The sequence below is a fragment of the Ricinus communis genome, chromosome 1, assembly GCF_019578655.1.
Source record: "Ricinus communis isolate WT05 ecotype wild-type chromosome 1, ASM1957865v1, whole genome shotgun sequence".
NCBI classification, from domain to species: Eukaryota; Viridiplantae; Streptophyta; class Magnoliopsida; order Malpighiales; family Euphorbiaceae; genus Ricinus; species Ricinus communis.
Genome location: NC_063256.1, coordinates 34,184,262 through 34,200,587, shown reverse-complemented (window position 1 = coordinate 34,200,587; position 16,326 = coordinate 34,184,262). Strand labels below are relative to the sequence as shown.

Sequence of the window (16,326 nt, the reverse complement as noted above, 5' to 3'; positions counted from 1 at the left end):
TTTTTAAATTATTTTTATAATTTAAATTTTTAATTGAATTATTTTTATTTTTTATTTTTATAATAAATAATTATTTATTAATCAAAATCATCACATTTCTACGTTTATATCCTTCATTTCTTTTTTTATTCATCTTTACTCATTCTCCATCGAGATTATTTCAACAGAATTTAATTTCAAATAAAAAAGATTTTTATTAATAACGTAATTTAATATATATAAATACAATATTTTACTTTTTTTCACTATTTAAAATTTTTTATAATTTTTAAAATATATTTTTAGATTATAGTTAGTTTTAAAAGAATAGTTTTTACTTTTTTCTTTTTCACTTTTAAAATCATATCAATTATCAATTAATATTAATATGACTATATTTATCTCTACTTCTAATTATGTATGTTACTAACAATTCATAATTTTGATATTTTACTAATTTTATGTTTCATAAGTTTTTTTGAACTAATTTTATATCTCATAATCTCTTTTTTAATAATTTAAAATTACTATTTATTACAATAATTATTTTAATATAATTCACTATTTTATCATTCATGTATTTTATATTATTTATCTCTATATCTATTTCTAAATTTATTTTTATATTATTTTTAGATAAAATTAAAATGCAGGTGATGGAAGAAAATATAAAAAATATAATTTTTAAAATAGTATTAAAATAATTTATAATCTATTTCTAAAAATCACAAGAAATATGCATAAAAAAATTATTTTAATTCATTAAAAAGCTTCATAATTATGTACTATTAGAATCAGTAATATTTTTATTTTCACTTAATTATATTAAAATTTTAATTTAAAATTTTATTAATTTATGTATCAATAATGAATATATTTTGTGTATCATAGAAATTAATTAATTTTATAGTTTAATAATTTTATTATTAAATATCTAATTCATTCTTTATTATTTAAAATTTTTGAATTGTACTTTCTAATATTGATATCTTATTTTCTTTATATTATTTAAATTTATTTTTTTATATATGTAATTTTTACACTTAAAATTAATTATTGTTTATATGAACTAAAACAAAGTAAAAAATATTTGATATTTTGTAATCCTACTATTTTCTAACCCTTTATTCTACTGTTTTTTTTATATTTTTATATTTTTTAATTGATAATTATCTCTATTTACAATAATATAAATCAATCCATTGTATGAGCAGAAAAAAGAAACCTAGTTAATTTTATTTTAAATAACACATTTGTCTTTCACGTGCGCATGGAGATATTGTGGAGGAATTTTCTTATCTGGACCGTCTATCACAATCTTACCTGATTAATCTTGCTTTTTACGGGCAATTTTCCGTTAATGTAAAAAATAAAAAATAAAAAATAAAAAAGATGACGCATAAATTATACACAAGGCTTTGCATTACGTCATAATTTAATAGTGTGGTTCATTTTAGTATTTCTTTAAAATTTGGGGACCATGAATGCAAATTGAGAAATGTAATAGTGTTAATGGCCAGATCAGTAATTATTAAAGGTAAATACTATTTATCACCTCATATTTGGTCTAATACACGATTCAATCTCTTTTTATTTTTCATTATATTATGTTTGTATATTTCTTTTATTTTATTTCTATAATTTAGTTGGGTTAATTGTTTTTTGTTTGTAAATTTTATTTTATTTTATTTCTATATCTTTAAAAAGCCTATCAAAACAGCCCATATTATATTTACTATATTTTTGTTTGACTATTGTTTTGTCATAAAATGCTTCAAATGTATTCTTAATTTAGATTCATCTTTAAATTTTAAAAGAATCTATTTTTGAAATTATATTTAAAAGTTTTAGACCTACCAAATTATTATTATTATAATTAATTAAATTGTTGTAATTGTTTTAGCTTAATGAATCCTTCTATAGTAAATATTTTCGTCTCTACTAAATTCTACCGAAATAGTTATTAAATTAACAAATCTGAAAATTGAATATTTTCCAAACTTAATCCTAAAGTAACTATTTATAGTTTATAATTTTAAACTGGTATTTTATTTAATTTTATTTTATAATAAATATTTTAATGATCTTATTTATTATTGACAAATAATTATAAAAATTTCTACGAAGCTTCAAAATGTAAAGAAATTGACAAATAGGAGAACTTGGAGGCATTCAACATGCTGAGTGAGGAGTCTAAATTAGTACTCGTAAGTGTATTGACCGTTTTTATAATAAAAGTGGTAATTCACCATGAAATCTCTTAAGAAACTACGAGACCACTTTTATATAGACTAATTATCAATACAAAACAATAAAAATAAATCTAAACATTCTAAACTAATATTTTGAGATAATAATATTTATAAAGTAAAGTATAATAAACTATATAAAGTAAATGTACGAAAACTATATACTAAAGACAGTATTTAGTAATCCCCTTTGTTTTACTTTAAAACCTATATCTAATGAATGAGAGATGTATCTTTTTTTTTAATTACTCAAACTAATGATGTAAATAAAGTTTCTTCTACCAATATAGATTGAAACAAAAATAGTGTTTCTAATACATTCAACCTAAATATTTTCATAACAATTACTATTATTAAATTAATATAATGATTAACTAACAATAATAACTGAAACTAATAAGGATACGAAAGTAAAAGAAACCACTCATTAAATAAATAAATAAAGGCTAAACTAAATACTTATGAAAACTAATGTAACATATTTTACCCAATAATCATGGTATTAAATAGAAAAACATAAAACAAGAAAATAAAAATTCCCTTGAAATTCAAAATTTCTTTAACATATGAAGAATGATTAATCCCTACTCTCTATTTATTGAAAAGCTCTCTAGATTTTAAGAGAACAATGAAAACTAAAACTAAATGTTTATGGAAAAACTAGAGAGATTTATAGAGAGATGAATTGATACAAACTCGAACCGGATACATTCAAACACCAAAATGAGCAATGATGAAAAACTCAAACTGATAAACGCTCTCCCTATTTAAGAGGAAGCACCCTTACCAATAAGTTTGAATTGTCATCCTAAAATCTAACTTAAAAGCTTGCAATTAATTATGGAACTAATAAACTTAGCAATAGAATTTCTAAGTCCTTTAGTTATAAATAGATGAAGAATGTTCAAACAACCCAAGAAACTAATAAAAAGTTAATTGATTGATCAAACATGTAGATATGAAACTAAACTAAACAAGTTAATTTAATCTCAAGAAATTCAAGAGTTAACAACTTAAGGAAAATAAACTTCATTCAAAATGATATATTGATCTAATTGCAAACTTTCAAGTTAGATTTTGGGCGCGACAATTCGAACTTATTGATAAGGGTGATTCCTCTTAAATAGGAAGAGCGTTTATCAATTTGAATTTCTTACCATTGCTCATCTTGGTGTTTGAACGTATCCGGTTCGAATTCGTATCAGGAATAGTGGGAGATGCAAAAGGGAGATGTAGCATATAAGAGAAACCTCTCCTCGTTTCCTTTTGAATTAGACTTGTAGAGATATATATATAGAGAAAAGAGTTTTTTTCTAAGTAAGTCTCCCTAAAAATAAGTATATCCAAGATAAGTCTATCTAATATATAAGACTGCATGTATCCTTATTTTCACAAGATATTATTCCACAATAACTCTTTAATATAAATCCTAATAATAATACAAAATAACTAAATAATATTTTGCAATGTTCATCAATAGAATTCACTACATCGTCAAGTCAACACATATCAAATAAGAATTAAAGCTCTTGAATTATCTTACAGAAAAAGAGATGAAAATGCTATTATTCATTATTCCATAAACACACTGAAGACATGGAGGTAAAGAAAAAGTTATAATTACTAAGAAAAAGTTATAATTACTAACATCTACAAATGAAATTGAAGAAATTAGTAAAAAAACGTCAAATCATATACTATATTATAGAGGATCATTTTATGAAAGATAAAAATAAAAATATAATTTTATTTTTAATAATCATGACATTCTCTTATTGTGTAGGCAGGCCTGTGTGAGCGAGGTAGGGTTAGATTAGAGGGAGGGAGACTGCGAATGCCCGTCCCATGAAGCGCCAGAGAACTATGCATTCCTCCCGGGCTGGGTTCTCGCATGTCCGGGGTCTGAAAGATGTTATGTAACAACACAAATGAAGGCTATTGGCAAATCAAGAAGCCAAATATGCTTATGAACAAATGTCAAAAATAAAATGTCTTAAATGTATTATTGATAGAAATTTATAAAATAAAAAATTTATTGTAGATCTTATTTTTAGCAAATTAGAAATTTGTTATAATATTATTGAATATTAGAAAATTAGTTACTTTTAATTATTTATTTCTTTATCTATTAAAGAAATGAATATAAATAAATTTAAAATGTGATGTTGCAAATAAAATAAAATTTATATATATGATATTTGATTATATATTAATAAAATATAAATAGAAAAAGCCTGCATATATCACGCAGGTATACAACTAGTTTGATAATAAATTTAAGAATCAAATTGTAATTTTAAATTATTAATTCAGCTATTTGACTGATATATAAAAATCAATAATTAGTTTTATCAAAATGCAAAGAAATTTTAATATAATAAAAAAATGCAGGAACAATTCATATATTAAATCAAAAAATAGATAAATAGTATTTAATTCTAATTATTATCTTTATTTTTCTTGCTTATATAAATAAAATAAGAAAAGCTTGCCAAATTATTTAAAGGAGAGATGGAAGGCACTAACTAACCAAACAGAAATCACTGACACTTATAGATTCCATTTTCCATGGATTCCATTTCTACAGCTTATCGTCTCTACCTCCAAGCACTCTTATTTCATCTTCTCTTTACTTCTCCTTCAATTTTATCTTCATCAAACCAGGTACTTTCTTCTTCTTCTTCTTCTTCTTCTTCTTCTTCTTATTATTATTATTATTTTATTATTATTATTATTATTATTATTATTATTACCTCGTTGAATTTGATTCTTCTACTTCTCTTGTTTGATGATTATTGAACTTAAAACTGAGTTGACTTTCTGTTTGGACGCCGAGAAAATGAACGCATATAAGGCTCTTTGTTTTCTTTTAAGAAAAAGAAAGTGTTGATTCAATTAGTTAAAGCATATGATTCTCAATAGATGATGTTATGAAAAATCTTTTAATGATAATTTTCGCAGTTTTGTGAAGTTGGAAGTGGATATGGTGAAACTGGATGTGGAATTCAATCATCATCATCATCATCATCAAAGATACTCATAAAGGGAGGAACTGTTGTAAATGCTCACAGTCAAGAGGTTGCTGATGTTTATGTGGAGGATGGGGTCATTGTTGCTGTGAAGCCTAATCTGAAGGTCTCTTTTTTTTTTTTCTCTATTCTTGTTATTGATCGAGTCTTTGTATTTCTAGATTAGTATAACTCTAAGTAAGTGTAAACAATTAGAGCAGATGGTCAGTCTAATTCTTAGTTTACGGTATTTCCAAATCCAACTAACTTCACCTGATAGTCTTCAGAACTGTAAGGTAAAGATTTCTATTAAGAGAAAATAGGCATGCTTCATGTATTTCTGGGTTTACCGTTAGAGATGAGGTTCTTCATACGACATCATTACTGAACCAAGATATCCTTTACTTATAGTAACTTCCCAGTATATCTTTTGGGTATTGTTTGCACTTCATTTCTGGATTTCCAATTTTCCTATCCCAATAAGGCTGTAATTGATTTTAGTACAATTGATCTACTCCAACTTATCTAAAATAACAGTGAGAGTAACTCCTTTCCCTCAAATTCCTTAACATAACTTCTACTACAAACTTTCCAAAAATGGGGAAGTCAAATGAACTGTTCTTATATAGATATATAATTTTATTTGTTAAGAGCAAGTGTTTTACTGGTTCAATTATACCTTTATGAATAAAATATTTATTCACCAAAATTTCTTTGCCTCCCCGCTTTTTTGGATGAGATTGTCAATAGTCTAAATTTTCATTGATGCTGCCTCCTAAGCAGAAGAAGGTCCAGGAAAATATTTCTGCCTACAACATGGCTCTCAAAGATTTATTAGTTGGAAACCTCCAATTTTTTTGCCTGGCAAATACTCTTGATGTTTTTCTTTCTTGTTGTACCCTCTATCATTTGCATTTGAATTTTTTAGTTTCTATTTGCAGGTCAGTGATGATGTTATTGTGCTTGATGCCACTGGGAAGTTTGTCATGCCGGGTCAGTTGTCATACTAGCGCTACACGATCGATAATTACTGCTGTTTTGACCTTTTTATTATCGGAATGTAATCTTTGGAACCTCTTTTTAACTGCAGAAATGATTAAGTAATTACAATCAAGAGCATCTTACTTAAAATACTGGGTGTAATATCATTTCTAACGCTAGTATGTAATTAAAATAATCTCTTCCCAATTTAATGACTGCAATTTTTTTCTTGTTATATTAACAGGAGGAATTGATCCCCATACCCATCTAGCTATGGATTTTATGGGTACTCAGACCATTGATGACTTCTTTAGTGGTCAGGCTGCAGCTTTAGCAGGTGGAACAACAATGCACATTGACTTTGTTATACCAGTAAATGGCAGTTTAATGGCTGGTTATGAAGCCTATGAGAAAAAGGCAAAGAAGTCTTGCATGGATTATGGTTTCCATATGGCAATCACCAAATGGGATGAAGTTATTTCTCGGGAAATGGAAATTATGGTGAAGGAAAAAGGTTAATTCTTATCAATTTTGCATTATCTGGATTAGGGTGGATAATGATTCAGTTCTTGCTATCTCTATGTTATCAATAAATTGTATACATATGTTTGGAATTTGTAGGTATCAACTCTTTCAAGTTTTTTCTGGCATACAAGGGATCTCTTATGATCAATGATGAGCTCCTATTAGAAGGATTTAAGCGGTGCAAGTCTCTTGGTGCCCTAGCTATGGTCCATGCAGAAAATGGAGATGCAGTATTTGAAGGGCAGAAAAGAATGATAGAACTAGGTATTACTGGTCCAGAGGGGCATGCTCTTTCAAGGCCTCCAGTGGTAATCCCAAAATATACTCCAGATTTCTAGCCTTGTGTTTTGATATTTTTCAGTGAATTGATATGCAATGTCAACCATTGTTGATATACAGGGCTCTCGGAAGTTCTTTGGATATTATAGGTCATAGTAAATCGTTTCTCACTCATTTGAGTCTGTATGAAGCCCTGCTAATAAGTTAATCTTAAAACACTGTTAGCAGTTTATAGACTGAATGTTTAGTTCATCTATTAAACTAGTTGTTCTTACTTTTTCTCATTTCTATGCAATGAGGATAATCTCTATAGAGTTTTTCTATTGCCAAGATGATTTTCTATAACTGGTATGCATTAGAATGTAGCAAACAAATATTTTTTTTTTCTTTTTAAAATCTGTGCATTTCTCTGTAGTAGTTGATCATCCACACTTTAAGACATTTCCTGTAGCTTGTGATGTAATCAATCTTATGACATATGGTTGCTTAATGGTTTTTGCCAATCTAAGTGCTGAGAAGAAGGGCTTGCATCTGATTTTATGCTAGTGCAATAAGTTGTACCACTTGGTGTAGCAATTGAATCATAACCCACTGTTATAAAGCAAAATCTAAATATACTCTCTGGTATTTTCTATTTCCTTTATGCATATTTAGGTTCATGTATAATTTAGCTTGGAGTTTGATGATGCAGCTGGAAGGTGAGGCAACTGCTCGTGCAATTCGTTTAGCGAGTTTTGTAAACACACCTCTCTATGTAGTGCATGTGATGAGCATTGATGCAATGGAAGAAATAGCTAGAGCTCGAAAGTCAGGTTTGAATCCTTGGACCAATAACTGTTTTTCCTTTATTTCTCGAGGTCGCTTAAATTAACAGTGGCAGTAAAACTACAAGCATAGATACTGTTTTTCGTCATCTGATGGGGTTTCATATTGGAAGAAAAATATATATTTGAGTTTCTTGAATGCATGGTCATTAAATATCAAGATGCCGTTGAATCAAAAAAAAGAAGCAAGAAGCAGGGTAAATATGTCAATTGGTGTCTAAGATGATGTAAATGTTGTCCAGAATGAAGCATTGGTCATTCTATCTGGCTAGAAAGAGAAGAAGAGGATAAAGAATGTGGAAATCATCAAATTAAAAAAAAAAAAAAAGAATGTATAAGAATGTGGAAATCATCAAATTTAAAAAGACATGGGACTTTTATAGAGGGTGTCTAATGCAACTCGAATTACACACTAGTATCTTATGCTCTGCCTTGTGCATGTCTTGAAACATTGGAATCCTTAAACCTTCAAATTTTAAGGGCATTTTAGTATCTAAGATGGAGAGCAAACAAATCCCCATGCCCCAGCTTTCTTTCCTTGCTAATTTGTCAAATAAATTATTTATTAGTCAGAGTAGTGGCTACTAAGAGTGGCGATGTAGGACAAGGCATGAAAAGATGAGCCTAATATGGAAGAAAAGCTTTTGTGTTTGTCTTGATTGTGCTCATATTAAATTCTGGGTATATGATTGTTACATAAGATGACTATGTTGTATCACAGATTGACTCGATCAAAATAACTTTGACATGCACTTCCTTAATATGACTATTGAATAAAGTAAAACTTAAATCTTTATGTGTACGTATGTATGTGTCTAAGCTGTTTTCAATATCTTTTAAGAAATTTATTGTTTTCGGGAACCAAGAAATATAAGAAAACAAATTAGTGAAACTAACTGCTCAATTATTTGGTGCACTGGGTTGTTTAGTAACAAGCTTTTGTTATGCATTTAACAATTGTGTCATGCTATTTTGACTTTTCAATGGATGGTATCTTCAAGTTTTTCAATTTCATTTAGATGTGAAGGTATTGAACTTGTATTTCTACTCTCCTTGCATACTGATTTACGTTCACAGTTCAAGAAATAAAGGCATGACCATTTCTTCAAACTGCAGGACAGAGGGTTATTGGAGAGCCAGTGGTTTCTGGTTTAGTTCTTGATGATTCTAAGCTTTGGGATCCTGACTTCACCACTGCATCAAAGCAAGAACCAACACCCTATTTATCATTATTTTATTTATTTAATAATTTTCAAAATGAATTTTCTCAGTTTAATCTGTAACGTAAGCATATTGATTTGTTATGTTTCAGGTATGTCATGAGCCCCCCTATTAGGTCTTCAGGACATGACAAGGCCCTGCAAGCTGCCCTTTCAACTGGAATTCTGCAGGTTTCTCTCTTTTCATTTCGACATATTTCTAAATTTGAAGTGTATTTTGCTGTTTAGCAGCTCAAATCTGTGCTTCCCTCTCTCCCTTGTTGAATATAAACGGAGAAAATATCATCGACTTATACTCCCATCCAGAATTTGTTAGAGAACGGTCATGAGATATATGTTATAGTTTTTCAAAAGTCTAGATGTTTTTTCCACTGTTTGCTTAAGACATCCTCATTAGCATCTTCATACAACATACCTCTCTTCCTATGTTCCTCATGATAATTTTTGCATTGTGCAGCTTGTAGGAACTGATCACTGTGTGTTTAATTCTACACAAAAAGCCTTTGGCATTGATGATTTCCGTAAAATCCCAAATGGTGTCAATGGTAAAAGAAAGATGGTCTTGTTATTATCTAAGGGAAACATATATATCCTCATCATTTGGACTCAGTTTAAGCGATTTAATATTAGATATATTTGGCAACTGAGAATGCAGGAATTGAGGAAAGGATGCATCTAGTTTGGGATACGATGGTGGTAAGCTATTATGGATTCTTCATTAAAGCTTCTCACTGACTACATGACTTTTTCTCACTATCAAATTTTCCTTGTCTTTCAGGAATCTGGTCAAATTTCGGTCACTGATTTTGTCCGGGTGACAAGTACTGAATGGTATGTTTTGTCAGTTATTTCTTATACAGTATTACTTATCTGTGAATTTGTTATTGAGTTGAGGGATTGAAAGGAAAAATGCATGGGTACCATGTTACACGGTTTGCTATTTGTTAAGCTGCCTGAAGTATGTATAATTATTCTGACACTTGACAAATTTTCCAGTGCTAGGATCTTTAACATCTATCCAAGAAAAGGAGCAATTCTTGCTGGATCAGATGCGGATATTATTATACTTAACCCGAACTCAAGCTTTGAAATTAGTGCAAGGTCTCACCACTCTCTAACAGATACAAATGTATATGAGGGTAGGAGAGGAAAGGTAATCCTCATTATCATCTCATAGTTTTCTTTTTAACTAATGAAATTAAGATATTGTTAGCAGCTGTATGAGTTGCGCATTGTACTGATTTTATTTCAGTGAATCTTGAAAAATGATTAGAGCATCAAAGCCTATTATGATGCTTCCAGTCCAATTTTCTGAAATTTTTTGGCAAGTAAACATGTCTCATACATCTAATGTTTGATTTTCAGTGTCTTTACAGTAGGCTGTCAAGAACGAGTGATAATTGAAATAAGAACATAGTTGAAATGATTCCTTAAGAAAGATGACGCTCCAAGATTTTATAGTTGAAATGATTCATTAAGAAAGATAACGCTCTCATTTAAAAGCCTGGAGCCATGAAATACTACTTTGTTGTACATGTTGGTCGTGAAGTATAGTTCTATTCAGTTATTTTAATTTTGTCAATTTAGATTTTTACCCTTGTGAGAATGACTATTTGTTTTGCTGAAAAAAGAAACATGAGAATTGAGGAGGTCTGGAGTTCGAGTCTCCTTATCCACCATCCACTAATATTGGTGGGAGTTCATAAAGGTTATGATGTGCCTTTGGTAATGTGGCATAAAGAGTGATTTTATGGCGATATATACGTGATCTTTTATTAATGTATTTTGCCAAATTAATATGGGAAATTCTGAATTTCGTTATTGTAAAACTATATCCATTTTTAGAATTTCATTACAATGTATTTTGATGTTTAATTGCAAAAATCTCGAGACCAGGATGAACATGTTGCTACATACCTGCATCAGCTTGTATATAATTCACTTACCTTCTTCTGTAACTTTTTTATTGACTAATCTTTAGTAAGATTTTCACCCTTGTGAGTACGACTATGTATTTTGGCTGAAAACTTGTGAAAATAAAACATGTCTGCAAAGTCGCGATATATCAGAATATTTGATCTTATCTTTTGTGGAGTTTCCTATTTTTCAACATATATAGGGATTATATTCAGATAACCTTAAACTCGCAGCAACGCTTTGAGTTATGATGAAGGATAACTTGATTTCTCATCATTAAGACTAATTTACACCTTAAACTAGGCTTTAACAATCATAAATGAGGAATCCACAACTAAGTTTCTAGGCTTCTTTTGGGCTCAGCAAACAAGATTGGTGAAGAGAACAAATTGCAGTCTCATAATTATGGGTTCGTCTTTTGTTATGCAACATCAGGCACATGTACTGTTTCATTCTGGTTATTTACGGTGTATCTTATATTATCTCGCTCATCTTACTGTTCAATCCTCTTACGATCCCACCACTGCTGCATTTAAGCTCTCATGTGCCTCTCTTTTCTGTATGCATGGGTGTGCACATGCAGGTGCCTACCTTATTTTGTATGTGTGTGTTTGATTGTGTGGTTGCATGTGCATTCATGTTAGCAACCTAAACCTGATCATTCTACGTTTTGTTTGATCGCTTTTGGTCCTTAGGGAAAGGTAGAGGTGACAATTGCTGGAGGAAAAATTGTTTGGGAAAATGATGAACTGAAGGCTGTCCCTGGTTCTGGCAAGTACGTGGAAATGACCCCTTTCAGTTATCTTTTCCATGGAATTGACAAGACGGATGCTTCATATCTTTCTTCCCTCAATGCTCCAGTAAAGCGTTCTAAATCTACAACTTAAGCTGCAGGTGCTAGTCTTCTTCAGTAAATCATTGAAATTACATGGTAAACTATACATGACACTGAAGTGGATTTCTAAATTCTGCATCCCTTCTTGCCAATAGGGTAGTCGAATCGGACGATTGTGCTTTGTAGGAATGGACACTTATAGCATACAAAAGATTATAGAAGTTCCACAGGAAGTATCTATTAATGAGCATGTCTCATCTGTAAATTTACATGCCAAATATTGTTTCTAACATTGGGAAAATGACCGAAAATTGAATGAGCAATGGCTTGGAATTCTCAGGAAATCAAGGCCTAATACAGCAATTAATGTAGGTCAGGATCTTCTTTTTCTTCTGCACGGCAATGGATACTATAATTATTAGAAAGCACAATGTTACATCCTGTTGATAATCTTTTCTGTCTTGGCCTTCTCTTCCCCTCTTCTACATTCCAATCTAAAAATTTATATAGCTTGCTTTCCTCACAAGGTCACATACTCTACCATGTAATGATCCACATGCATTGACCAAGGGGATATGGATCATTACTTGATGGATATGGTAACAAGTGAGGAATTATTTTATTTTATCAAGCAAAATTATTTATTTTTTCAGAGGCAGAATGAGTTATCACTTTATAAGAACCTGACGACTGTAAGTAAAGCTTTAGTATACTGGAAACTGACCATGACTGAATCATCTTGTTGAGTAGCAGCAATGAGCTCTTTTTCATTTCCAAAGCTGGCATGCTTGATATCTGTCTTTTGCTGCTTCTTATTAGCTCGTGCTTGTGAGAACACCATGGAATAATCAGTAGCTCCTGGCGCCTTGGACTCCCACCCTCCAAATTGAGGTACAGACATCCAGCCATCTTTTTTCTGTGAACATAAAAATTATCAGAAAATGCTTAGGAACCGAAAATGCCGGTCACTCGCCGCTCAAACATGATTCACATGACTGGTTGTATTTCTCATTTATGAGAAATTCTTATGCTAATTTAGGCAGCAAAGTAGTGAATTGGAGGGAGGAACTTGAATCCTTCTGATCTTGTATTGGTTAATATCCCCTTTGGTCATCAATGCATATTAACCAATACAAGTTCAAGAATCCCTCTTTTGTCAAAACCAAGGATGATTTGCACGTTATATCCTAATATTTTGAAATGAATTTATATCTCTATTCTTCCTACATGATCTTACCATTACTTTATCTCCATCTGAAGTACTCATCTATTGCATTAATACACATGCATATATATTTATGTGTATATGTGCGCTCGCGGCAGATGCTCACACGTGTATATGAAATATAAGATATAAGATATACGAAATCCGTAATCTTTATTTATTGTTTATTTTTGAATTAAAAAGAAGAGGAATTGACCAATCCAGGCATAGTTGGGTTGGTAAGGGTTTTGTGTTCGAGACCTTCTTTGATTTCCTGTAAGGTTAATTTTCTATGGCTTAAGAATTAAACAAAAAGTGTAGACTCTATAATGACCCATCTAAAAAATCCTTCATCTCTTTGACACTAACAATTAACATATATACTAATTATATCATTATGAGATATGTGTCTAACCATTGTATTGCTAAATAATGTTGGAATAATAGAACTAGAACATGAGAGAACTAGTGACAATTAAAAATTGGTTTTGGAAAAAAAAAAGGGTAAATAAGAATTCTATACAATAAAAATAAAAGCCAAAGACAAAAAAAGATATTAATGACTTTTAAAAGAAGAACAAGAAAAATACTAATAAAAGGAGGCTATATAAATATATATATATATATATATATATATATATGCATGAAATTTCACCAAATCTTCTACGGTAAACGTAATTTTATTAATTAAGCATATAAACTTTCAAAATAAATTATAATTTTGTTATATGATTGGTTAAAATGAATTAATTTTTATTTAGTCGATTAGCAAACGACATGATTTTAGGATCAAGAGAAAGGCTAAAAGACTATAAATACAATAATTGAAGAAATCTTGAATCTATTTTAGATAAACTTAATTTACCACATTATTTATAAATAAAATTAATTATATAATTGATATAATGACATTATTTATTAGTTATTATATTTACATCAACTGATTTATTTCTTACCATTAATCACTCGTGATTAAAATCCAATTATGTAAATGCAATAATTAGCTTTATTTATAAATAATTAGATAGACTTGTCTTCAGTTGTCCTCATATTATTGCCAGAGATGATAGAAAATGACTTCAAGAATTAGCTCTCTTTGTCATCTATTATAGGCCGTTCAGCCACTAATAAAGCCTTTTCTTTTTTCCATTCTAAATGAAATTTCTTCTTAAATTGGTTAATTCGATAATACTACTTTAGCATATTTGTATAGGAAACTCAAACAACTAGGAAAAGCATGCATGGTATGGTATTAAGGAAAACTCTTGTCTACTACTAGTATTACATGTATTAAAATCGATAAATGATTGATATATATTTATTAATTTCTAATAATTAATTATGTATTAAATTTTTAATATTAAATTTTAAAATACTTATATGCACTTATAGTTAGACCTGTTTATGGACTTAGATATCCATCTGGCCCGCCCAAAAATGTTACATTTATTATTATTATTTTATAATTGAACAGGTTTAGTTACAGTGTAGCTAAGAATTTCTCTGATATTAAAATTAACACGGCTAATGAATAAAAGGAACAAAAAGCCATCACCATTTATTGGAACATGCAAAAACACACACACAAAAAAAAAAAGAACATGAAACTAAAGCAAAAATAAGGTAAATCGAATTTCATATGCTGCCAAATCTTTATATCTAAATGTATTACAATCAAAATTTGGTAAATACGAAAATGATTTTAAAAAAACCAATGAAAATTCAAGTTGGCAAATGAAATAGGAGTCTGATTTTTTATTTTATAAAACCTTCTTCTTTTAAATGGCAATGAAGAACAAGAAAAACCTTGTGTTTAAAAGATTAACTGAGGGAAAAAAAAACATTTATTGAAAGAAATGTCAGAATGAAAGATATATAGAACGTAGTTTTTCTTAGTTTCCTGAAAGTTGTGAATATGCTTACCTCCTGCTTTTCCATGGTGGGGGGGGAAGGAGAGCAAGGAGAGGAAGGTGACAATTATATGATGATAATAATAATAATAATAATAATAATGTTTGAGTATATTTGTCTATGTTAAGAGAATCCACCATTGTTATACTGTCAAAATTCATATAAATAGAGTTGGAGAATAAGAAAGGCAATGAGTTGTAATTTGCTGCCATTTGAAAATTCTCAGCCCAAGATTACATGATGATGGAGGATAGATATCTTTGGCCAAACAAAACTAACAAAACTGTTGTTGGTTAAGGAGTGCTTGAATTAGACTCTGGCAGGTGCAGGGTTAAGAAACCAGAAGAAATGCCAAATTTAGGTCATACTTATCATTTATTAGTAGTTGTTGATTATTAGGGTTTTGGGTGGTCATCCTTTTATGGTGCCTGAAGAGTAGCATGGAAATGTATTCCAAACTGTACTAAAATTTAAGGACTAAACAAAATCGAACTGAAAAATCAAACCAACCAAAACTGTAACTGATAGTTCTAATCCTTGTATGAAACAAACTTTTATATCTCTCTATCTTTCTTTAATTTTATCAAAGAAACTAATTATAAATATAAATATTATGAGTAATGACACTAGTCTCAAGTGTGTCTTCTCTTCCAAGCTCGGTCTTGCAAGATAGACTGCGATTGGAGCAACGACAACAACTGGGAAATCGGCACAGTCATTCCTGACATTCTTGCCGGCGGAAAGTATAGAGAGAAGAGGGAAGATAGCTAGGGTTTAAAGAGTTAGATTTTTTTTTTAGGGTTTACCTTGTCATCTCATTCCTTGTATATATGGGAAGGATAGGTAGTGTATTCCTGCATATATGTCTTATGATTGGCTTGGTCTCCCATTGTTCTTTCATTTGTACTAGCGTTTGTGTTGGTGGCAGGCTTGTGCCGCGCCGGGATGTGGCCACACTGTCCTATATCCTTTCACTTGTTGGCCAAGTTAGGTTGAAGGACGACTCGACCGGTCTTTCGGGCCTGAGTATTTCTAACGGCTCTTTCCCTATTTTGTGTCCTAAGTTCTATTATAGACCCAGACTCACCACAGTATTGTGAACCTGGATTATCTTAATTATTATTTTTTTAAAATTTTATTAGTAGTTACTTCCTTTATTCTATACTAGTTAACGTCTTTCAGTATTTTATTTAAATTAAGAAAGTATTTAATAAGTATAATTATAGAAAATAAATAACTAATTGAGATTAAATGACTCTTCTATAGATATTAATATATTTATTTATTAAGGAACCTCAAGTGTATATTTGATAAACTTATAGTTTATAGATAGTGAATGGTTATTTTCTAACATATGAATAATGATTTGTTTTATGCACAGACGGTATATTCAT

At 29.8% G+C, this 16,326-nt stretch overlaps 1 protein-coding gene across 4 annotated transcripts; it reads left to right on the top strand.

Moving 5' to 3' along the window:
• Window positions 1-4,732: 4,732 nt before the first annotated feature.
• Window positions 4,733-16,076, top strand: LOC8267755 (dihydropyrimidinase). Of its 4 annotated transcripts, XR_007216884.1 has the most exons (15): window positions 4,733-4,892; window positions 5,190-5,363; window positions 6,178-6,229; window positions 6,462-6,731; window positions 6,839-7,050; window positions 7,713-7,833; window positions 8,962-9,049; window positions 9,158-9,236; window positions 9,523-9,610; window positions 9,721-9,761; window positions 9,844-9,896; window positions 10,062-10,218; window positions 11,678-11,876; window positions 12,637-12,708; window positions 15,861-16,076. XR_007216884.1 is itself a non-coding variant. In XM_048377598.1 (14 exons), exons 1-13 carry the CDS (start codon window positions 4,797-4,799, stop codon window positions 11,867-11,869), a joined length of 1,623 nt encoding a protein of 540 aa, XP_048233555.1. In that variant the 5' UTR covers window positions 4,733-4,796; the 3' UTR covers window positions 11,870-11,876; window positions 12,637-13,034. The 4 variants fall into 4 exon arrangements, 3 of the variants coding, with proteins under 3 accessions (XP_048233555.1, XP_048233553.1, XP_002530842.4); XM_048377598.1 differs by lacking the exon at window positions 15,861-16,076 and having other exon boundaries at window positions 12,637-13,034; XM_048377596.1 differs by lacking the exons at window positions 12,637-12,708; window positions 15,861-16,076 and adding an exon at window positions 11,973-12,269.
• The last annotated feature ends 250 nt before the right edge of the window (window positions 16,077-16,326 follow it).